Genomic DNA, 25,475 nt, shown 5'->3' on the forward strand with positions numbered 1-25,475 from the left:
GATGTCAGATGAGATTGGAGACAATGATTTTATAATGGTGTCAGCCTTTATAAAATCTGTGGATTTTCTCTACTAAATCTCAGGAATGGAGAAAATGAATTAACACTATTGATCCTTGGTTGAGGAATTTGTGGAGTTGGTATGGAGCAAGAAGAACAGTGGAAGGGAATTCAGTGAAGAGAAGAGTTGATCAGCCATAGATTTCAGCATCTTTAAGGAAAAAAGGAAAGCCAAAAGAGTTTCTTAGTCTGGAAGAAAATAGAAGGATGAGGGATTTATTTATGAGTTGAATAGATGAGATGGGACTGAGTTACTTCTAGCTCTAGAAGAATGGGAGTGGCTGGGAATTGCAAAAAGCAAGTGGTAAGTTGAGGATGGTATAAAAGTTGTATATGACATGAGCCTCAAAAAGGAGATTTTACTTGTTTTCTTATGTTTCAGGAAAATGGAATATAATGGTAAGAAAATTGTTGTGAGAAGTAGGAAAATGCCAACTTTTATTTCCCCTAATTTCCAGGGTCTCATTGCTGTATAGTATTCTGTACTATACTATACCACAGTTTACTTATCCATTCTACTTTTGAGGGGCATTTGGGTAGTTACCAGCCTTTGGCTATTAGGAATAGTGTTGTTTTCTACACTGTAGTACATGTCTTTCAATGAACATATGAACATAATTCTTTTGAGACTATACCTATGAGTGGAATTGCAGATTCCAGGGTATATGAATGTTTGACTTAAGTAATTGTGGCCCAAAAGTTTTCCAAGGTGATTGTACCAATTTACACTGCTACCAGTAGTGATTGAAAGTTTCAATTGCTCTGCATCCTTGGTGTGTGTGTGTGTGCATGCGTGTGTTTATATAAATACATATATACATATATATACACACACATATATACACATATATTTTTTTTATCCCATCTGCCTGATAGCTGTTTCCCCTTGTGGCATTTATGTATGGGTACTGGTGGGCCTTTTTTTTTTTTTTTTTTTTAAGAGAAGTTGTAGTTTTACAGAAAAGATATCTAAGAAATACAGTGTTCTCATATACTCCTCTCTTGTTGACGTTCTGTATTAATGTGGTACCTTTGTTACAATATTAAACCAGTGCTACTAACTATAGTCCATAGTTTACATTAGGAGTATTTTTTTGCTTTGTTAGATTTTTATTTATTTCTCTCCACTTCCCCCCCCCCCCACTTCCTGGTTGTCTGCTCTCTTGTGCCCATTCACTGTGTATTCTTCTGTGTCTGCTTACATACTCTGCAGCACTGGGAATCTGTGTCTCTTTTTTTGTTGTGTCATTTTGCTTTGTCAGCTCTCTGTATGTGCTGCACCACTCCTGGGCGGGCTGTACTTTTTTCGCATGGCGCAGCTCTCCTCGCAGGGCACATTTCTTGCACGTGGGACTCCCCTATGCGGGGGACACCCCTGCATGGCATGGCACTCCTTGTGCGTGGCAGCACTGAGTGTGGGCCAGCTCACCACATGGTCCAGAAGGCCCTGGGTTTGAACCCTGGACCTCCCGTATGGTAGGCAGGTGCTTTATCAGTTGAGCCACATCCACTTCCCAGGAGTATTTTTTCTCATATACCACCCTGTTATTACCACCGTGTATTAGTGTTATACATTTGTTCACAAAAGAACATTCTTATGCTTTTACTATTAACCCAAATCCATCATCCACAACAGGGGTCATTGTGTAATATAGTCTAATGCTTATCTTCTAGCTTTCATTCTTTGAACATTACCTAAAACTTTCCCTTTCAACCACATTCACATACATAATTTAGCTCTGTTAATTACACTCACAATGATGTGCTGCCATCATCGCCATCCATTTCTAAACCTTTACGATCAACGTACATAGAAATTCTGTACGAATTAAGCTGTAGGTCCCCATTCTCTACTCCAGTCTATCCCCTGGTGACCTATATTCTAGATTCTGACTCTGAGTTTGGTCATTATAATTAGTTCATATCGATGAGGACATACTATTTATCCTTTTGTGCCTGGCTTATTTCACTCAACATCCTCAGGGTTCATCCATGTTGTTGAATGCATCAGGACTTCATTCCTTTTTATAGCTGAGTAATTTTCAATTGTATGTTTAGACCATATTTTGTTTATTCATTTATTGCTTGATAGACATTTGGATTTCTTTGGTCTTTTGGCAATTGTGATTAATGCTGCTCTGAACATCAGTGTGCAAATATCTGTTCGTGTCCCTGCTTCCAGTTCTTCTGGTTAATACCTGGTAGCAGGATTGCCAGGTCATATGGTAATTCTATGTTTAGCTTCCAGAGGAACTGCCAAACTCTATCCCATAGCGGCTGTACTGTTTTACATTCCCACAAGCAAGAATGAATGTTCGTATTTCTCTACATCCTTTCCAGCACTTGTAATTTTCTGGGGTTTTTTTGTTTTTTTTTTTTTAACAGTAACCATTCTAACTGGGTGTGGAATGCTATCTCATCATGGTTTTAATTTGCATTTCCATAATAGGTAGTGATGTTGAACATGTTTTCATGTGCTATTTAACCATTTGTACATCCTCTTTGGAGAAATGTCTATTCAAGTCTTTGTCCCATTTTTCAAATTGGGTTGTTTGTCTTCTTATTTTCAAGTTGTAGGAGTTTTTTTTTAGTGTATTCTGGATATTAAATCCTTATCAGATAAGTGATTTCCAAGTATTTTCTCCCATTGAGTAGGTTGTCTTCCTTTTCATGACAAAGTCCTTTGCACAAAAGTTTCTAATTTTGGAAAGGTCCCATTTATCTATTTTTTTCTTTCACTGCATGTGCTTTGGGTGTAAAATCTAAGAAACCATTGCCTAATATAAGGATGCAAACATATATTTGCACACTGATGTTTATAGAGGCATTATTCACAATTGCTAAAAGATGGAAACAAACTAAGTGCCCGTCAACTAAAGAATGGGTAAACAAGATGTGGTATATTCATACAGTAGAATACTATTCAGCTATAAGAAAAATTTAGTTGGGGAAGCACATGACAACATGGTGGAACCTTGAGGACACTGTGCGAAATAAGCTAGACCCAAAAGGATGAATATTGTAGGGTCTCACTGATACGAACTAAATACAATGAGTGTAGACTTATGGAGTTGGACTATAAAGTGTATGTTGGTAAGAGACAGAATGTAAGTTGAGAAGGGAGAGCTGATCCTGAATGTATGTAGAATGTTTAATAAGATCAATTGTAAATATGTGCTAATGGATGGACTTGATGGTAACACATTATAATAAATATAACAAACACTGTTGATTTATACATGTGATTGTGGCTGAAATGAGGAGTCGAGGTAGGCTAATGTTAGTTGGAGGACAGCTGGAGAATAATATAGGAAATATATAGCAGTGATTTTAACAATAGATGAGGCTTGTGGTTAATATAAATATTAGAATTTTCTATAAGGTGTCAAGAATGTGATATATGGGAAAATATAACTAATTAATTTATAGACTATAGTTAAAAACAACATTGTAATGTTTTTGTATCAAAAGCAAAGAAGGTACTATATTAAATGCTAAAGGTAAAAAAAAAAGCCTTGGGGCTTGGTTTTGTGAGATATAAATATGATTAAGCATTTTTCCTTTTCATTTTTTTTCATTAATAAGATGACCTTGACTATGTCATTTAATCTATGTTCATCTGTGTATCTTTTTGAATAGTAGAGGAATAGTTAAGCCAATAGTTAAGTTGGAATTAGGTTAGATAAAAGTGCCTGGACAGAACTTTTTAGGAAGAATGCTTCTATAACTTGTCGAGCTGCCTTTTGTCTGTAATTTTATTTTTTTAATTTGAAACAAAGTTTGAATTTAAAAAAAAGATCTTGAAGATGTTTCCCTACATTTTCTTCCTGACTCTTATATTTAGATCTTTGGTCCATTTTGAGTTAATTTTTATATATGGTGTGAGATAGGTGTCCTCTTTCATTCATTCGAATGTGGATATTCAGTTGTCCCAGCACCGTTTGTTGAAGAGACTATTACTGCCCCAGCAAATGGACTTGGTAGTGTTTGATTCTTGTACTGACCTCAGGAGGGTGCTCAGTAGGGCTTTTCATAGTTGTCTCTGTTTTAAACTACTTGCTGATCTGCCATAAGCAGTATGCTTCCTCTTAATTGCTCAATACCAAGATCTCCGTTGTTTCCAACTGCACCATTTGGTTGGCACTTCCCTAGGCTCTGTTCCAAATGAACAGTTTCCTTGTGGAGCTCCCTGTTCTTACGGCCTCCTTGTCCTGGGCAGAAACTTTATGCTACTCCTATAGAACTGCTGGATGTGGGTGCAGGTCCTATTTCTTTTGGAGTAGCACCTCTTCCCTCTTTGCTGGGAGCTGGTGGGGGATGGTAGCCACTGGTCTTTTTGGATTGCCTCTTCTGGTGAGGATCCTGTGCCCTTTGAGCAAGCTGGGGTGGGCATAATTGGAGTCTAGTATTCTTAGACTGCTATGTCTGGAACAGATCTTCTGCCCTATGAAGGGGGCTTGGTGAGGAAGGGTACCCCAGTCGTCTTGGACACACTATCCTGGAAAAGAGTTTCTCCAGCATGGAGCTGAACATAATGAGAAATGCTGGTCCCTCTATATACAAACCATCCTGATGCTGCAAGGAGAGAGAGCCTAGTCTTCTTGCTGTACCTTCTGAAGTAGAGATTCCATCACACTGAGCTGGAGGGATAGAAGGGATCAGATTTTGATTCAGATGCCACAGACTTACTTTCTTCTTACTGAGATTTCAAGATGTTCTTGAATGACTGTTTCTGTATTTGCTGTATGTCCTTGGGACAATTTGCAGAGACTTTGGATAGTTGTGTTTTTAAAATAATTTTCATCAGTTTTGGTTGGTTTGTTGGGGGAAAGAGTCCATGGATCCTCATCCTGCAACACCAGTAGTGCTTTCCATCATTAATTTTTATTTGTGATACATATGCTTAATACATACATATGCTTAATAAAAAACATTAAAACAATTTCAAATGTTAATGCCCTCTCTGACCACAAGTCTAAATTTCTCACTTTGGATTGTAGTGTTTTGTTTCTTTTCTGGTAATTGTGCTCTTCTTGTTTTTTTAAAGATGTATTTTTAAAAATTTATTCCCTCCCCCGGTTGTCCGCTCTCTGTGTCCATTTGCTGTGTATTCTTCTGTGTCCACTTGTATTCTTGTTAGCAGCACTGGGAAACTGCGTCTCTTTTTTTGTTGCAGCCATCTTGCTGCGTCAGCTCTCCGTGTGTGTGGCACCATTCCTGGGCAGGCTGTACTTTTTTGAGCTAGGTGGCTCTCCTTATGGAGCGCACTCCTTGCATATGGGCTCCCCTATGCAAGGGACACCCCTGCGTTGCACAGCACCCTTGCGCGAATCAGCACTGCGCATGGGCCAGCTCATCACGTCGGTCAGGAGGCCCTGGTTTTGAACCTTGGACCTCCCCTGTGGTAGGTGGACACCCTATCCGTTGGGCCGAATGTGCTTCCCCGTGCTTTTCTTTTTAAGCACCTGTCCCCTTACCTCCTCTCCTCTGTGCTTCCTCTGTGCATTATGTATCGTTTCTGTGAATGCACCTAATTATGATGGATTATTTCATTAGGTCTCATTCTCTCCAATAAAACCCTAAGCTCCTGAGTGTTAGTGTAAAAGTCTCTGTTCATTAAATATTTGTTATATTGAATTGGGCCTTATACCAGTTACTCCAATGGCTTATTATTATATTTTAATTGGCATCCTGTGTCATGAGGGGAAAAAGAGACAACATGGGTCCAAAGTGTGAGTCAAGACAGTTTACAACTGGGGTGAAACAGCTGTACTTAACAGAATTCGAGTATGGGACAGATGGGAGATAAAATGATGAGATTGAGTCTCGATTATTGGGAATTGGTGACAATTAGTATATTGGGAAGAGATTTAGTTTTGGACATGCTGAGTTTGAATTGTCAGGAGATCATTCAGTTTGATGTGTCCTCAATACTAGTTGAGAAAAAAAAAGGGAAATGGAAATTTGGAAGACCTCAGTATTCAATGGTTAAATTATGCCATAAAAATAAGTGTAATGAGGGAGCCAAAGGGATAGAGAGAAAAACAAAAGGCCAAGGATAGACCTTATGCAGTAGAAGAAAGGGGAGCCAGCAGAGAATATAGAAAAGAAAGAGATATTTCGTTTAGATTCTTATTCAGATTAGTTCTTCCCCTTTCAATTTCCATTTCCAGTTTTTTTTTTAAGTGCCTCCATCACCTCACACCTGAATTTTGTTACATATCTATATATCTCTATACATACATTTAGGATTGCTGTGTCTTCTTGGTAGATTGATCCTTCTATCATTATATAGTAATGCTTTGTCCTCAGTATTCTCCTTTGTTCTGAAGTCTCCTTTATCTGATATTATTATAGCTACTCCTGCCTTTTAAAAAAAATTGTTTGCATGCTATTTCTTTTTTCCATCCACTTCTCATCTTCATATGCCTTTACATTTGAAGTATTTCTTGTATGCAGTGTGTAGTTGGGTTAGTTTTTGTTTTTTTTTTAATTCAATCTCTGTATTTTAGTTGGTATGTTTAGACCTTTTACACTTAAAATTATTGATCCGTTAAGGCTTAAATTTGCTGTTTTATTATTTGTTTTCTTTTTGTTCCCACTGTTTCTCATTTCCTTGCCTTCCTATGTGTTACTTGGACATCCTTTAGAATTCTCATTTGATTTATCCAGAGTATTTTGTAGTATATTGCTTAGTATAAGCTTTCTTAGTGGTCATTCTAGGTATTACAGTATTTATATGTAACTTATAGTAGTCTACTGGTATCAACTTTTTACCACTTGGAGTTAAATGTAGTTAATTTCTCTTTTTTTTTTTTTTTTTTTTTTTTTTTACTACTTTTTACCTGCAGTTGTTTGAATATTTACTTTATATATATTGAGCTCCATATCAGATGGTGTTAAAGTTTTTACTCAACCATCAAATATGATTTAAGAAGCTCATGAAGAGAATGATAGTGTATTATAGTCACTTTAATTTTTAACCATTCTGTTGTTCTTTTCTTTCTGAACTTCCAAACTTTTTCTGTTTTAATTTCCTTTCTCTTTTGTGAACTTCTCAGCCATTATTTGAAGGTGGATGTTTAGCAATAAATTTTCTCTGTTTTCTTTTCTTTTTCTTTTTTAGGAGGTACCAGGGATTGAACCCAGGACCTCGTAAATGGGAAGCAGGAAATCAACCACTTAGCCACCTCTGCTCCCCAGTGAGAGTTTGTTTTTTTTTTTTAAACTGTCAGTGGTATTTGGTTTAATCACGTATTTGTGCATTTATCACCCCAACATTCCCACAGCACTTTCATTATTCCAATAATAATAAAAAACAAACCTTATCACCTCTCAATTTCTCTATGTCTCACCTGCCGTATATAGCTGCTATTCTTTTTCCTCCTAATATACTTGTATTTCTATTTTGTAAAAACAGTCTTACATATGCAATATCTCCCATATTCATGTTTTACAGGAGGTTTTGCTATCCTAGACAGTCCCACTTCACAATATACATGACTCTAATAATATACATGTCCTTAGGCTTTCCCTTTCCATCACTGTCATACCCACACAATAGCACTGCTGGTTACAAACACCATGACATGCTTTAATCATTTCTAGTCATTTCCAAAGATTTACAAACAACCTTTATTCCATTTATGGTCAGTTTAACCCTGAGATTTCCATTCTCTGCCCTCCTTCTATTTTCTGGTGACGTATATTCTAAATATTAACTCCATGAGTTCAAACAATATATTTAGTTTGAAGATGATTACATTATAGTCACAAGAGATATTGGCCAGCAGTGTTCTTATGATGTCCTTGTCTGGTTTCGATATCAGGTTAATGCTGTCCTTAAAGAATGAGTTAGTGTGAGTGACCTCCTCTCCAAATTTTTGGAAGATTTTGAAAAGGTTTCATATTAGTTCATCATTAGCTCGTTGTAGAATTCACTAGTGAAGCCACCTGATATTGGGCTGTCATTTGTTGGGAGGTTTGGATCTCCTTATGGATAATGGGTCTATTCAGAATTCCTATCTCTAATAGCATCAGTTTTTGTAGTTTTTGAGTTACTAGGAAATTTTCCATTTCACCTATATTACCAATATTCCAGTGTACATTTTCTTATAGTATTCTCTTATAATCTCTTTATTTCTGTAAAATTGGAAGTAATATACACACTTTTATTTCTTATTTATTTGTACACTTCTTTTAGTCTTAGGCAATCTACCATAATATTTATCAATTTTGTTCCTTTTTAAAGAACTGACTTTTGTTTTCTTTTCTATTATCTATTGTTTATTTTTAGGAGGTACCAGGGATCAAATCCAGAACTTGTACATGGGAAGCAGGCACTCAACCTCTTAAGCTACACCCACTCCCCTTCTTAGTTTTCTTAATCTGAGAATGTCTTTAATTCCTTTTTTTTTTTTTTTTTAGATTTTATTTATTTATTTATTCCCCCTTTGTGGCTTGTTCCTTTCTTTGCTGTCTCTTCTCTGTGTCCATTTGCTGTCCTTTTTTTTTTTTCCGTATCTAATTGGCTTCCTTTGTTGCATCATCTTGCTGTGCCAGCTGTCTGCGGCACACGGGCTGTCAGCTCTCCGCAGCATGTGGGCCAGCTTGCCTTCACCAGGAGGCTCTGGGATGTAAACTCAGGGCCTCCCATATGGTAGACAGGAGCCCAACTGATTGAGCCACAACTACTTCTCCTTTAATTCCCTTTTACTCCTAAAGGATATTTGTGCTGGATATAGAATTTATAGAAATTCTATTTTATAGAATATATATATATATACACACACTATAAATTCTATATATATATATATAGAATTGACAGCTCTTTCAGCACTTGTAAAATATCATGCCACTTTCTTCTGGCCTCCATGTTTTCAGTTGAGAAGTCTGCTGTCATTCAAGTTGGTGTTTCCCTATAGGTAATGTGTTGTTTCTGACTGCTTTCAAGACTTTTTCCTTTGTCTTTAGTTTTCAGAATTTTAATTATGATGAGCTTTGACATGGATTTCTTTGGGTTTATCCTTTTTGGGGTTTGCTCAGCTTTTTAAATCTGTAGCTTTGTGTCTCTCACCAGACTGGAGAAATTTTCAGTCAGTGTTTCTTCGAATACTTTTTTAGCCCCCTTCTTTCTCCTCTCCTGGCACTCCAGTGATAAAGATGTTAGACTTTTTGTTATAATTTGACAGGTCCCTGGGTGTGTTAGTCAGCAAAAGGGGTACTGATGCAAAATACCAGAAATCTGTGTGCTTTCCAAGGGTGTTTATTTGGCGTAGAAGTTTACAGTTACCAGGCCATAAAGCATAAGTTACTTCCCTCACCAAAGTCTATTGCCATGTGTTGGGACAGGTTGGCTGCCGACGTGTGCCGAGGGTTCAGGCTTTCTGGGTTCCTCTTTTCCTAGGGCTTGCTTCTTTCCAGGCTCTGGTCCTTTGTTATCTCCATTAGGGCAGCTGTAGACTCTCAGGCAAACAGCTTGTTTCTCTTCCCGGGGCCTTTTCGCTTTCCTCACGACCAAGCTCCTCTGTGTGCTTACTTCCCGGGGCTCCAGCTCAAAAATTCCAACTAACTCTTCTGCCATGTCTTTTTCTCTGTGAGTCCCCACCCACCAAGGGGGTGAGGATGCAACCTCCTACTGATGTGGCCCAATCAAAGCCTGAATAATTATTTAATCAAGTAAACCTCTGAATCCAATATAATGTAATAAGCCCAGAGGAAAAGACCAGTTTACAAACATCCAATATTTCTTTTTGGAATTCATCAGTAATATCTAACTGCTACACTGAGTGACTCTGCTTTTTTTTTTTTAAGTCTCTTTTCTCATTATTGTTTAGACTTATTAGATACTAGCGATTTGTCCCCAAGTTCACTGATTGTCTCCTCTGTCATCTCCAATATACTATGGAGTCATCCAGGGAGTTTTAAATTTCAGTTATTGTATTTTTTAGTTCTGTAATTTCCACTTTTAAAAAATAGCTTCTGTTTCTTTGATGAGATTTTCTGTTGTTTAATATATTTTTTAAAGATTGCTCAAGCATATTTATGATAGCAGCTTTAAAATCCTTGTTAGATAATTCCAACATCTGATTTGTCTTGGTGTTGCCATCATTTGATTATCTTTTCTTGTTTAAGGTCTAATTCTCCTTGTTCTTGATATAAAAAATGATGTGTCCTGGAAATTTTGGGTATTGTTAGGAGACTTTGGAGCCTATTTAATCTTCTGTTTTAGCAGGCAGTTGCCCTATTTATGTTTAGTATGTAGGTTCTGGCCTACTTCTGTGAGCTGTGGGTCCAAAGACAATTTAGTTTTCAGAGTCTTTGCATTCTGGTCTGCTTTGTTCATGTGGTGTTGCTGGGACTCTTTCTTGATCCCAGTTTGTGATATTCATGGGGGTGGAATGCTTTTTCCCATTCCTTCTGCTACTGGGTGGAGAGTGGGAGATAGTGTCCCACAGGATGGAGAGAATGCCTCTCTGGGCCACCCAGTGCCAGTGAGTCTCCTGCTTCATTTTTGTTGGTACTACCCGTGTGGGTAGAAAGCACTTTCATAGGCTTTCTGGTGTATCTAGGTGGAAAGTAGAGGATACTAGGCCTGGTCTTTGGGCCTCCCAGTACCCTTGAGGAAGTCTTGGCTTCCTGATCAATTTCTCTTGGTGTTACTGGTGGAGGAAAATGCATTCCTGGGCTGCCTTTTATGTCTGGGTTGGGGTTCAGGAGACACTAGCCTGGGTCGCCATCTACTGTTGGGTAGAGGGCCAGGAGATGCTAGGCCCACTGCTGCCTGAAGACATATGGGGGATGGGGTCCCTGTCTCCCCTCTCTAGCAGTGCTGGTGAGGGTAGAGCAAGCCCGCCTGTTGCTGCTGGGTCGACTATGCTAAGTGTCTTCTAGGCTGCCCTACTCTGGTCCTTGGGTCAGAAAGAACAGGATTTTCTTAGGTATTTATTTATTGGTCTATGCCTGGTGGTAGTTTCAATTGCAGGCTTCTCAAAGGTCCAGTATGGGATGTATGAGAGTTGTAAAGAAAATCTGGGAAATTCACTGCCATGTTGTTCCTCAAGTGCTGAGATTCCTAAGCCGTTCCACTTTCCTCTTTTCACTTCTCAGTCTTTTTGTGATTGCCTACTGAATTATTTCCAGAGCTTTTTAATTATATTTGTGGCCAAGTGTTTTGATGGTCTCCTATTCACCTTGTTGTGAGGGTGAGGTATTTCTACTCTATGGTTATGGGGTGGCCAGAACACAACACTCAGTACTAGGCAAATAAGATTAACAGCAATTTATTAATCACATATACTCTCGGCCTAGGGGAGGATGATACCACACACCATGCAGGACCGCATAGAGTTTGTCTAGAAACAAAGTAAACAGGAGCTAAGGAGGCTGAGGATGCGTGCCCCCTGGTTTCTGCAGGAGGTTGTAATTGTCTTGTGTGAATAATAATTTCACTGACTGGCAAGGAACTGAAACCCATTACTTAGGGTTAAGCACATATTGTGCTTTTGATAAGGAGGGTTGCTTAGCTAGTGCATCTTATCCACAGGACCAGAGTATGGAGGGAAGCTCATGACTAGGCCATTTAAGGCTCTCCCAATTTTACCAGATATCAAGGCAGCATGTGATGTTCAGCCTTAATTTTAGGTCTTATGCCACAGGGAGGAGCATTGAAAAGTGAGTCTGTACTATCTTGTGTAGGACCCAAAAGACACCAGGAGTTTTGAATATGTGAAAATTTAACTTCGTGAAAATTTAACTTTGGCTTGTTATTTCCTCTGGACTATTGGTAGAGATAATCAAATGAGAATGTAAGGGTGCTGAGAAGTAAGTTAAAGTTCTTTCTCAGACAATATTGAATAAACAGGGATATCAAGCCACATATGGTAGATTCATCTGTGCCATGACACCTTGTTAAATTTTCTAAAATCTACAACCCATCACAAACTAAAAATAATAATAAATGTGAATATGCTCAAGCTTTTTTTCTTCATTAACAAGGAAACCCTGGACATGTCATCTAACCAATCTGTGCTTATTTATTCATCTTTTGGAACACTGGAGAAACAATTGAATTTGTTTTTAGGATTAAATAAATGTACCTGGACAGGATTTTTTAAATTATTGTTTCCATAATTTGTTAAGCTGCCTTTTTTTCTATTTTATTTTTTGAAGTTGAAATAAAGTTTTAAAAAAATTAACAGCTAACATTTATTGCTTGCTTACTTTGTTATGCATTATATGTGCCTTTAAGGATAGGTGCTATTATTATCCCATTTGATAATTGAGCACAGTGATGCTTAGAGAGAGATTAAGAAACTTACCCATGGTCACATAGCTGGTACAATAGTGGAGTGCCAGTTGTGATACCAGGTTGTCTTTCTCCAGAGCCTACATTCGTAATAACTGCATTATGTCACCTTCCATTATCCCTAAACACAACTCATGATCTCTTGGAACATTGATGATAATGTCCTTTCTCTGTCACATCTAAACTCTGGCTGATTTTCAAGACTTTTAAAATTCTTTTTATCCAACCTTATTTTTCTTGCACATTTTGATTATTCCAGGCAAGCCATTTTATTGGTAGTAGTTGCTTACATCTTTACCTCAAGAATCATGTTCATGTGTAAAATACTAATATTCTACTTAAACATTTTCCTTTTCGTGTAATGTCATTTCCCTACTTCAGAATATCTCTACATCCTACTTATAATTTAAGGCCTAAATCAAGTGCTACTTTCTCTAAGAGCATTTTTTATTACTTTACTCCATATAGTTCTCCATTTTTGAATTTTAAATACCTCTGTAACCTCACCATAATTTTTAATAGCACCAATAATTTGTCCAAACTATTCCTCAGAGAGAGCACTGTGTCTTATTTCTTTCCAGAGTCTAATACAAATCTCGGTACATAATAAAGCCAGGGAAGAATATTGATGATTGTGCTCTTAAGAGTTATCAGTGGTATGGTACTGGCTCTCCTCAGCTTGTGTACAGCAGTGGGAGAAACATAGTAGTAAACAGTGCTTTGTACAAGGAAGATCTTAACTTCTTTTGAGGTGATGTCATGTACCCCCTGGGGCTTCAGTTACTTTCTGTGGTGATAATTTTCAAATCTAAGACTCTCTCCTAGATATAGTAAGTATGTAACTACCTATAAAATGGCTTCATCTGGATGTCACATAGGTACCTTAACCTCAGACCTTCAAAAATGGAACTGTCATCATCTCTGCAACTCTACTTCTCCTATATTCCCTCTCAGTGAATGAACCGATGTGCAGTAGCCCTGTATCTCTTCCTTCTCCCTTACCCTTGTCCAATTTGTCACCCGGTTCTGCTGATTCTTCTTCACAGATCCCCATTTTCTCCTTTTTGGATTACTGAATTAAAAGTAAAAGACAGGTTATCTTTTCCCCTCTCCTGTTTATGCTCTGTATTAAGTCAGAATAGTCTTTTACAAGGCAAAGTCAGTGTCATTTCTTAGTTTAAAACTGTTATTTTCCACTGTTAACCTCAGAAAAATTCCAGAATCTGTTAGTATGTCATAGAAGGGCCTTAGTGATGTGGCCCTTGCTCACCTCTTTAGCCTCCCACTTGCCTCTTTGATTATATTGAACTACCGCCTTTTCTTCGTTGTGCTAGATAGACCCTCTTATATTCTTGCTTTAATAGTTTTTCTGCTTGGAACTTCCCCCATCCCCTGTACCCTGTCTTTGCCCAACTCCTGCTATTCATATTTTTGTTTCCAGCTTAGAAGTCTTCCTATCTTTCACTGATTTCACTACTCTCCATGGCTTCCTAAAACTGGGTCAGGTGCTCCTTGTGTATGTTCCCATAGCATCCTTCCTAATCACTGCATTCAAAACATAGTATTGTAATTGTTTACTTGTCTCTCTCTCCTATTAGACTATACAATCTTGGAGAGCAGAGCTGGGGCTTTATTAATATTTTATCTGCATCCAGTCATAAAAGGTGCTCAAAAAGTATCTATTGAGTGACTTCATAAATAGATTGTTGACCATTAAATGAAATAAAATGTCTGGGTAGAGTTAATGGGGAAGGATAGAATAAGAGAATAGACTTTGTACATTTTGGGCTCAGTTCTCAAGAAAAAGTGAATCAAATGAAAATGATAATCATATCTGGTTAAATTACAATATCAGTTATTGTGAATTTGTTTCTTGTCCCTATGTTAAAGCTTATATTGCTTTCTGATTAATGTGAGTCCATCTCTGTGACTTGCATAGCATTTATGGTGGTGGTGTTTTTTTTTGGTTGTTTTTTTTTTCGTTTTTTTTTGGTGAGTCTGTGTTTGTTATCCCAGATGCTTCCAAATAGATTTTGCCATAGTTGTGATTGAAAACCAGTTTGTGTTCTTGCCATAGTTGTGATTAGTGTTCTTGCCATAGTTGTGATTAAAAACCAGTTTGTGGCTTAGCCTCACTAGCTTAGCTTGTTATTTGTTAGGTATCTCTCACCCTCAGAGATGCAGGTTACCAAGAGCCAGGAGGGAACCTGGGTGTGGCCCAGTGTAAGTGAGAACTTTGGTTTGTGAGCAGGACTTTTAGAGAGTTCTCTCAAAGATGAGGGGCCTAGAAGCAAGATGCAAAATTCTACCTGCCTCCTGCCTAGAGGGAACTTCTGTGAGTAGGGGTGCAGAACTTTTATTGAGCCCTTACTATTTGCAAGATACTTTATATACATTATCTCATTTTCTCTTCTCTACAAACTTGTGAGGGTGGTATGATAAGGAAGGTAAACTTTCCCAGGACTATTATACTAGGAAATAGAGAATTTTGTGTTTAAATCTAAGTCTGAGTGCAGAGTTAATAAACTTTCCATAACACCAGTAGTTCTTCTTTAACTTTATGAAACCACCCCCCACTTAGGAGTGAAGAAGGGTCAGTAGCCCTTATCTATTCTCATTTTCATGCTCATAAAGAACTTAGAGCAACAACAACAAAATTAAAAATAAAATACATTGGTTGTAGTTTGAGCTTATATATTACAAAATCGTTATGAGAGAATTTAGCTTTAAAATAATGCAAACATCAATTTATTGAAGAATTAGCCAAATGACCCACAAAAAATTGCAATACTTATCTAATTATAATTAATTAATAATTAGTAAATTATAAAAATAGTAAAGTTTCAGTGATTCATAATTAGCAAGAACAACAGCATTGAAAAGCAAGACCGACTGAATTAAATCACGTCATTATTAAAACTTAAGGAATTTTAGTCTACTTGCTGTGTACACGGAATGGGTACTTTTTAGGACTGCCAGCCAGACTTCTTAATGGTGATTGAATTAGAGTCCTCAAAATCTAGATATATGCTAGCTTATTTTTGTGTGCTAATATTAATAATCCCATAATAATTCACTTGAAATGGCTACTAGTAAGAAGCTATTAGTCATATAAAAAATGAAAGTCTGGAATAGTACCTCATATTGTCTGTGAGAAAGAATTTGCTGCTACTTATTATTTTTAAATTAGATCATAGTCTATTAGAGGAGCTCAGATTATATAGAATTTGGGATATTGACATGTGCTATCTTTGTCTCCTAAGGAAACTCACCCTCTATGTTAATAAGCATATGGCTGGTATGGGGAAGAGATCTTCAGCAAATCCTGACCAGATTGTTGGTCTTAATCTTTTCTCTAAGTAGCACACATTTCTCACCAATATACAGTTTTGGTATGTTACTGTATAGTCTTTTCCTGGGTAGCTCTCTTCCAGTCTGTGGTCAAAATTTTTCTCTTCAACCCCACCCCTGATTCTAAAACTAGGTCTCCGAAGATTCAGTAAGTATGTAATATTGTAGCCCTATACTCATTGTATTTATTCTTCTCTCCCAGGGCTGAGAGTAAGCACTCTAAACTGTGCCATCAATTGTAATGTAGGACTTAGTTTTTCAGAGATATTTAAAAAATGATGATTAATGCATTTGTGATCACTGTTGCTTCTAAGAATTGACGTGTATGTTCTTAGGTGTACATAGAACTGTCAGATATTTCTTCTTAATACCCAAGGCCTTTTCCTGCCCTTAAACCATAGTATTTCTTTTTGTTTCCTTTCTTAATCCTTCCTCTTCCTCTTCCTTCTAAGTTTAAGGTCTTGTTCTCTTTTGTAAATCTCTGGATAAAAATTCAAGGATCTGGGCTGCATGTCTTAACCCCTTTGCCATTTATTCCATTTATCTTCTTCAGGGTATCACTAGTAATTTGTAATTGTCAAAGCAATGTAAAAACTTTGAAAAATTAGGAATCATTCGAAAAAAGTTTTTATTTTGTTAATTGGTTTTAGTTTGTTAACTTCTTGAACATGTTTTGTTTCTTCACAAAAATTTCCATAGCTCATGTTCCTTCTCAAGTTACACGTAGGTTACTTTCTTCCCTTTTAGTTTCCTTAAAAAAGGTAATATTGATAGTTCTATTTTTTTTACTTTAAAATTCACTCATCAACCCATTTCAATCTATATTCAGATACTTTTTTGAAGCTTTTCTTAGAAAGGCTGTCAAAGTGGGAAAAGTTCAAAATTTGGAATTAGAATTAAAGGGTTCAAGTAGCAGTTTTATCTGTCATTGTACACTTCTTGAAAAATTACATATCTTTGCTTTTCAAAATGTGGCCTAAGAACCAATAACATTGAACATTACTTGGGAGCTTGTTATAAATGTAGAAGTTCAGTCCCACTCCATGACCTACTGAATCAGAATCTGCAAGGTAGCAAGATCCTCACACTCAAAAGCACAATTATATAATCATGTTTGAACCTATTTCCCAATCTATAAGGTATAGATAATGCTTGCTGCATCTTACCATCTGACATATATATATATATAGTACCAATTGATTTATTTGTCTGCATCTCCCTACTAGAATGTAAGCACTGAGGCTGGGATTTTTTCTGTTTGTTTCTGAGTCTCCTGTATCTAGACTCAGTATTTTTTTAATGAACAAGTGAATGAATGTATCAGCTGTCAAACTGTCATTACTATTGCAATGATTCACTTTCTACTGCCATTTAGAACTTTTCATTTAGAACTACTGTATTAGTGCAAATTTAGAACATTTCTGTTGTTGCAGAAAGTTCTATTCGATAGTACTGCTTAGGCTTACTTCCCTTCTCACTGACCTTGAATTCATTTTATGCACTGCCAGAAATAACTCTTTCCACAGTACCGTTCTGATCAAAACTGTCAACAAACCTCCATGCCATATAAAATTAATTTCACACTCCTCAGTTTAACCTTTAAAGTCTTTTCAAAAGTTTCATATATTTAAAAAATTTATATTATACAGGGTACATCTCTGCATGGACTTATGTTCTTACACATCTTGCTTGGTATGCCAAGACTGTGAGGCTCTGACAGTTCTTATACCCAGACCATTTCTCATGTTTGTTTATGTATCTGGAGAGATGAGGTAACACCTTCTCCTGGAAAAAGTGTAGACTTGCTTACTGCTTGTTAGAAAAGTGGTGGATTCCCCCAGCTCAGTGTTTGCACTGAGTTCAGCTATTCATGGACCAACTGACCTTAAGACTGGAATGCAATCCTATTGTAACTGTAGCATCCATCTGGTCCATATGCCCTGTGGGACTTGGAGGCAAGGGAAACAGTGAAAATATGCTGATGATCCTCTTGCTTGCTGTGTAATGGATAATAAACTCTTTTGTCCCTGATTATTGAATCTCATACCTTCTGCAGGCATTCATATAACAATAACTGGCCTACTTATTAATTTGTTAGTAGGGTAAAATCAAATCTCAGACACAACGTTTTTCCATGCCATTGAAAATTATCTTAAAATGCAAATTTTAAGATCCACATAATATTTCATCATATGGATATGTTATTATTTCTAAATCATTACTCTACTGTTGAATATTTGAATTGTTTCCATACTAGTTTGCTATTATAAGTGGTTTTGTAATTCATTTCTTTGTGTGTAAATATTTGTCTCATTTGATGATTATTTCCTTGTGATTCATTACTAGAAAAGTAAAGACCAAATAGAGGGAATGCGTAATTTTTCTTGCATGCAGAGAGTGAATTTTTCTAATAATTAATATAGATTTAAATATAGATGCATAAAATTAAAAATCCTCTTTTTCTTTAGGACATATTTTTAAAGGAGGAATAGCTGAAAGTACTCAAACCAACTTGAAAACAGGCACCACTGCCAATTCAGAAGACTCAGACTTTGAATCTGAAATATCCTTGCCCATTGAAGCTTTGCCTCAGTTGGCTGTAAGGTATCTTCAAGAGAAGACTATTGGTCCACACACTGATAATTTCCACCAACAGCCATTGCTAGACAGTCATCTAAATGAAGAAGCTCTAAAAGTTTCAACTGTTCCTGGAACATCTGGGCACAAGACTGGGATACCAATAGAACCTCCTGATTTTTATGGGAGTACACTGAGTACACTCTACCAGCAGGTGTTACCAAACAGTCATCTAACTGAAGAGGATTTGAAAGTTTCAGCTGTTCCTGAACCACCTGACCAGAAGACAGGAATACCAGCAGAATCTTCTAGTTCCTTCTCACATAGAGAAAAGCCCAGTACACTGTACCAGCAAGACAGTCATCAGACTGAAGTAACTCTGAAATGTTCAACTGTTCATATATCTGCTGAACCAAAGACTGGGATATCAACAGTACCCTCTAGTTCCACCGTACATAGAGAGGAGCCCCATCTCTTCTATCAGCAGGAGTTGCCAGAAAATCACTTAACTGAAGAAGCTGCAAAAGTTTCAGCAGTTTCAGGACCAACTGACCAGAAGATTGAATTACCAACAGTAATTGCCGCTTCCTGTTCACAAAGAGAGAAGCCCAATATTTTCTATCAACAGGAGTTGCCTGACAGTCATCTAACTGAAATAGCTCTGAAACATTCAACTGTGCCTGAACCAGCTGACCAGAAGACTGGAATATCAAGGATATCTGGGATACCAACAATACTCTGTAGTTCTTGCTCACCTAGAAAAATGCCCCATATATTCTACCAACAGGAATTGTCTGAGAGTCATCTAACTGAAGTAACTATGAAAAGTTCAGCTCTTTCTGGACCTGCTAACCAGAAGACTGGGATGCCATCAGGACCTCCTTGTTCATACCCACATAGAAAGAAGCCCACTGTTCTCTACGGACAGGTGTTGCCAGATAGTCATCCAACTGAAGAGGATCTGAAAGTTTTTCCTGTTTCTGGAGCAACTGATCAGAAGACTGGGACATCAACAATACCCTGTAGTTCCTGCTCACCTAGAGAGACACCCACTATTCTTTACCAACAGCTTTTGCCTGACAGTCCTGTAGTTGAGGTTGGTTTAAAAAGTTTAGCTGTTCCTGGACCAGCTAACCAGAAGACTGGGATGTCAACAGGACTTCCTGCTTTCTACTCACAAAGAGAGACGCCCATTATTCTCTACCAACAGCTGTTGCCAGACAATTGTCTAACTGAAGTAGCATTGAAAAGTTCAACTGTTTCTGGCCCAGCTAATCAGAAGGCTGAGACATCAACAGTACCTTCTGGTTCTTATACACACACAGAGAAGCCCACTATTCTTTACCAACAGGTATTGCCAGATCATCATCTAACTGAAGAGGATCTGAAAGTTTCACCTGTTGCTGGACCTTCTGACCAGAAGACTGGGATGCCAAGAGGACCTATTGGCTCCTACTTACTTAGAGAGAAACCCACTGTTCTTCACCAGCAGAAGTTGACAGACAGTTATCTAGGTGAAGTAGCTCTGAAAAGTTCAGCTGTACCTGGACCAGCTAACCTGAAGACTGGAATGCTAACAGGAGTTCCTAGTTCCTACTCACAAAGAGAGAAGCCTCCTATTCTTAATCAGCAGGTATTGCCAGATAGTCATCCAACTGAAGAGCATTTGAAAATTTTCCCTGTTCCTGGACCAACTGATCAGAAGAGTGGGACACCGACAATACCTTCTAGTTCCTGCTCACCTAGAGAGACACCCACTGTTCTTGACCAACAGCTTTTACCTGACAGTCATGTATCTGAAGTTGGTCTGAGAAGTGTAGCTGTTCCTGGACCAACTGACCAGAAGACTGGGATGTCAATAGGACTTCCTGCTCTCTACTCACAAAGAGAGAAACCCATTATTCTTTTCCAGCAGATGTTGCCAGACATTCACCTAACTGAAGTAGCAAAGGAAAGTTCAACTGTTTCTGACCCAGCTGATCAGAAGGCTGGGATACAAATAGTACCTTCTGGTTTCTACGCACACACAGAGAAGCCCACTATTCTCTGCCAGCAGCATTGGCCTGACAGTCTTCTTTCTGCAGATGCTCTGAAAAGTTCGTCTGTTCCTGGATCCACTGACCAGAAGATTGGGATGCCAACAATACCTACTTGTCCCTACACACACACCCAGAAGCCCAGTATTATCTGCCAGCAGGGTTTGCCAGACAGCCATCTAAGTGAAGAAGTTATAAAAATTTCATCTGCTCCTGGACCAGCTGATCAGAAAACAAGGATACCAACAGAACCTCCTGGTTCCTACTTGCATAGAGAGAAGCCCAATGTTTTCTACCAACAGGAGTTGTTAGACATTCCTCTAACTGAAGAGGCTCTGAAAAGTTCAGCTTTTCCTGAACCAGCGGACCAGAAGACTAGGACTCCAACTTTACCTCCTGGTTCCTACTCACAAAGAGAGAAGCCCAGTCTTTTCTACCAACAGGTGTTTCCTGTCGGTCAGATTACTGAAGTAGCTCTCAAAAGTTTAGTTGTTCCTAGACCTGCTGACCAGAAGGCTGGGACACCAAAAGTACCTCCTGGTTCCTACACTCATCAAGAAATCCCCATTATTCTCCACCAGCAGGTGTTGCCAGAAGATCATCTAACTGAAGAAGCTCTGAACAGTACTGCTCTTCTTGGACCTGCTGACCAGAAGACTGGGACACCAACAATACTTCCTGGTTCCTACTCACATAGAGAGAAGCCCATTCTCCACTACCACCAGGTATTGCCAGAAGATCATCTGGCTGAAGAGTCTCTGAAAGTGATAGCTCTTCCTGGATCAGCTGACCAGAAGGCTATGACACCAGTAATTCCTCCTGATTCCTACTCACACAGAGAGAAGCCTGTGCTTCTCTACCAACAGGTATTGCCAGAAGATCATCTAACTGAAGAGTCTCTGAAAGTGATAGCTCTTCCTGGATCAGCTGACCAGAAGGCTGTGACACCAACAGTTCCTCCTGATTCCTACTCACACAGAGAGAAGCCTACGCTTCTCTACCAAAAGGTATTGGCAGAAGATCATCTAACTGAAGAGTCTTTAAAAATGATAGCTTTTCCTGAATCAGCTGACCAGAAGACTGGAACACCATCAGTACCTCCTGTTTCTTTTGTACATAGAGAGGAACACTGTGTTTTCTACCAACAAACCTTTACCAACAGTGATGTAACTGAAGATGCCCTGAAAGTCTCAGCTGTTCCTGAACAGTCAGACCAGAAGACTGAGATACCAACAATACAGCCTAGTTCCTACTCACATAGAGATAAACCCACTATTTTCTACCAACAAGTGTTGCCAGACAGCGATCTAACTAAAGAAGAACTGAAAGTTTTAGATGTTCATGGACCAACTGAACAGAAGACTCACATGCCAACAGTTCCTCCTGATTCCTACTCACATAGAGAGAAGCCAACAATTTTCTACCAGCAGCTATCACCAGACAGTCATCTAACTGGATTAATTTTGAAAAGTTCATCTGTTCCTGATCCAGCAGACTTGATGACTGGGATACCAGCTGTACTTCCTGGTTCCTGTTCCCATAAAGAGAAGGTCAATATTTTCTACCAGCAGGAGTTACCAGACAGTCATCTAACTGAAGTAATTCTGAAAAGTTCAACTGCACCTGGACCCACTGACCAGAAGACCAAGATACCAACACTACCTCTTGGTTCCTACTCACATAGACCAAAGCCCATTATTCTCTACCAACAGGTGTTGCCAGATAGTCATTTACCTCCAGTAGCTATGAAAAGTTTAACTCTTCCTGGACCCACTGATGAGAAGACTGGGACATCAATATTACTTCCTGATTCCTACTCCCAGAGTGAGGCGCCCAGTATTCTCTACCAGCAGGCATTGCCAGGCAGTCATCTAACTGAAGAGTCTCTGAAAGTTCCAACTGTTCCTGGACCAGGTGACCAGAAGAGTGGGTTACCATCAGTACCTCCCATTTCCTACTCAGAGAGAGAGAAGCCCAGCATTTTCTACCAACAGGTGTTGACAGATAATCATCTAACTGAAGAGGCTGTCAAAGTTTTGTCTGTGTCTGGACCAGCTGAGCAGAAGATTGGTATACCAACAGTTCTCTCTAGTTATCACCAACAGGCATTGCCAGATAGCCATCTAACTGAAGTAACTCTGAAAAGTTTAACTGTTCCTGGACCAGCTAAGCAGAAGTCTGGATTATCAGTAGTACCCTCTAGTTCCTACTCACATAGAGATGAAGCCAATATTCTCCACCAACAGACATTGCCAGACAGTCATCTAACTGAAGACTCTCTGAAAGTTTCTGCTGTTTCTGGACCAGTGGACCAAAAGTCTGGGAAACTAACAATATCCCCTAGTTCCTACTCATATCAAGAGAAGCCCAATATTCTCCACCAACAGGCATTGCCAGATAGTCAGCTAACTGAAGAGTCTCTGAAAGTTCCAGCTGTTCCGGTATCAGCTGACCAGAAGACTGGGATACTATCAGTACCTCTTGGTTCCTATCCACATAGGGAGAAGCCCAGTGTTTTCTACCAACAGGCATTTGATGATGGTCATCTAACTGAAGAGGCTCTCAAAGTTTTGTCTGTGTCTGGACCAACTGACCAGAAGACTAGTAGCATACCAACTATATTATCTAGTTCCTATTCACACGGAGAGAAGCCCAATGTTTTCTACCAAACTGAGTTGCCAAATGATTATCTTACTGATGAGGATCTGAAAGTTTTAGCTCTTCCTGTACCAGATGATCAGAAGACTAGGATACCAGCAGTACCTCCTGGTGTCTCCTCATATTACCTGCAGGAGTTGCCACACAGTCATTCAACTGAAGCAGTACCGAAAGATCTAGCTGTTCCTGATCCAGCTGACCAGAAGCCTGAGACACCAACAATACCACCTAATACCAGCTCATATGTAGATAAACCCATTATTGTACACCAACAGGAGTTGCCAGACAGCCTTATAACTGAGGAGGCCCTGAAGACTTCAGCTGGTCCTGGACTAGCAGATCACAATACTGGGTTATTAATCACTCCCTTTGAATCCAAAGAGAAACTCAAGATTTCAACTGTGATTACACCTGATGACCAGAGAACTGGGTTGCCAACAGCTCCCCCTGGTTCCAGCTCACATAGAGAGGAGGCTAAGGTTTCATCTTTGATTGCACCAGATGAACAGAAAACTCCATTACTGACAATTTACTCTAGTTCCTATCCTCAAAGAGTGAAGCCCAGAGTTTCATTTCAACAGAAGTTACCAGATAGACATCAAAATGAAGATATTCTGAAGGTTTCAACAACTGTCCCTGAACCAGCAGATGGGAATACTGAAATTCCAGTGTCTCTCTCTAGTTCCTCTTCACACAGAGAGAAATCTAATATTGTGGACCCACAGGAATTGCCAGACAGGCATCTAATTGAAAATGCACTGAAGATTTCAGCACATCTTGGACCAGCTGACCAAAAAACTGTGTTACCAAAGGCCCTTCCTAGTTCTTCACACAGAGAAAATCCTAGTATTTTCTCTCAACCTGATTTACCAGATAGTCATGTAGCTGAAGATGCCCAGAAGGTCTCCAGTGTTCTTGGGCAAGCTGTGTTGCCAACAGTTTCCCCTGGTACTTATTCACATAGTGAGACATACAAAGTTGTTTCAGAACGTGTCCAAAGGTTAATAGATACTTTGGATTCCTCCAAGTCCAGTATTATCTCAAAAAATAGGCCTTTAAATTCTCAGGCAGATGGTAGAATTACAATAAATAAGCCAGAATCATTAGGTTTTGGAGATTTTGACTCTGAAGAAACCCGGGCTGTGGACAGTAGTTCCAAAACTCTTAAAGAGATTCAGACACTTTTAATGGAGGCAGAAAATATAGCACTGAAACGATGCAATGTTCCTGCCCCCCTTGTCCCTTTCAGAAATGCCTGTGATATTTCACATATACAGTCTAAGAAAGTGGTTTGCTTCAAAGAACCCTCTACAACTGATGAATCTAATGGTGATACACTTAAGGAACAGCCATTCTTAGAGGAAAGCCCAAGTAACAGGTGCATACAGAAGGCTATTAGCACACAAACAAATGCAAAATGTCAGAGAGGCATTGAAAATTGGGAGTTTATTAGTTCAACTACAGTTAGAAGTCCTCTACAGGAAGCAGAAAGCAAAGCCAGAACAGCATTAGAAGAAACCCTTAAACAATATGAAACTGCCAAATACGTAATGAGGTCTGAACCTGAAGGGTATAGTAGAGCCATTGGGAATAAAATTGTTTTCCCTATGATGACTTTCCGAAAAAGTGATTCAAGTAGTGACACAAGTGATGGAAATGGTTCCTGCTCATGGGAAAGTAATTTTCCAGAGTCTTTGGGCTCAGTTTCCGATGTTCTTCTAAACTTCTTTCCAGATGCTTCACCCAATACAAGTATGACAGGTAGCAGAGAGGAAGAGGTTGTGTCAGAGAGTGATGATGGTGGTGGTAGCAGTGTAGATTCACTAGCTGCACATGTGAAAAACCTCTTGGAATGTGAATCCTCATTAAATCATGCTAAACAAATACTCAGAGATGCAGAGGAAGAGGAATGCCGGGTACGCACACGAGGTAAAAACTGATGCTTTGTCATAAAGGCAGATTCAGGTTTATAAACGTTATAGTTTAATAATTTTTTAATGTTAGGTGTTTGGAGCTCTAATAATTGTTTCTACCAGCAATCCCTAGAAAGCCCATTTAACCAATAATGTAGCCAAGTCATAGTATAATCAGTGTTAGTCTGAGTTTAGGGTCTTAGCAGAAGTTGGTTCTCATGTCTGAAGGAGAGGAAAGAGATAGCTTGGGCTTCTAAGCTCCTGAAGTTCTCCTGTTTGTTTCTCTTAAGATTCTCATTATAGTACCCTTATTTTGGGTACAGAAAAAGTCCCTAATTTCCTCTGTGCTCTAAATTGATCTGGGTCCTAAAACTATTTATATTGCCTTCTCCCCTTTCTCATAAAATTCTCAGATAGACATTTGGGGGAGGGGGGGAACCGTTAAGAGTTTTACGCTAAAACTTGATTTAGAGGTGTAAGAGAATACTTATTAATCCTGTTCATCTTTCAATGTATTTTGGGGGACAGTTTTTTTGTTTGTTTTTTAATACAGATACTTAAATTATACAAATAT

At 38.6% G+C, this 25,475-nt stretch overlaps 1 protein-coding gene across 6 annotated transcripts in view; it reads left to right on the forward strand.

The window, feature by feature from the left end:
- ALMS1 (ALMS1 centrosome and basal body associated protein) overlaps positions 1 to 25,475 on the forward strand; it is a 315,125-nt gene that overhangs the window by 116,787 nt on the left and 172,863 nt on the right. For all 6 annotated transcript variants that reach the window (XR_011646196.1, XM_058278920.1, XM_058278919.1 and 3 more), the window contains one exon: positions 18,186 to 24,917. Coding sequence is in view for 5 of the 6 variants with exons in the window: in XM_058278920.1 (XP_058134903.1) it covers positions 18,186 to 24,917 (6,732 nt within the window). In the remaining variant the exon portion in view is untranslated. The remainder of the gene's footprint in view (positions 1 to 18,185; positions 24,918 to 25,475) is intronic.

Source organism: Dasypus novemcinctus, chromosome 17 (genome assembly GCF_030445035.2).
Source record: "Dasypus novemcinctus isolate mDasNov1 chromosome 17, mDasNov1.1.hap2, whole genome shotgun sequence".
Taxonomy (NCBI): Eukaryota; Metazoa; Chordata; class Mammalia; order Cingulata; family Dasypodidae; genus Dasypus; species Dasypus novemcinctus.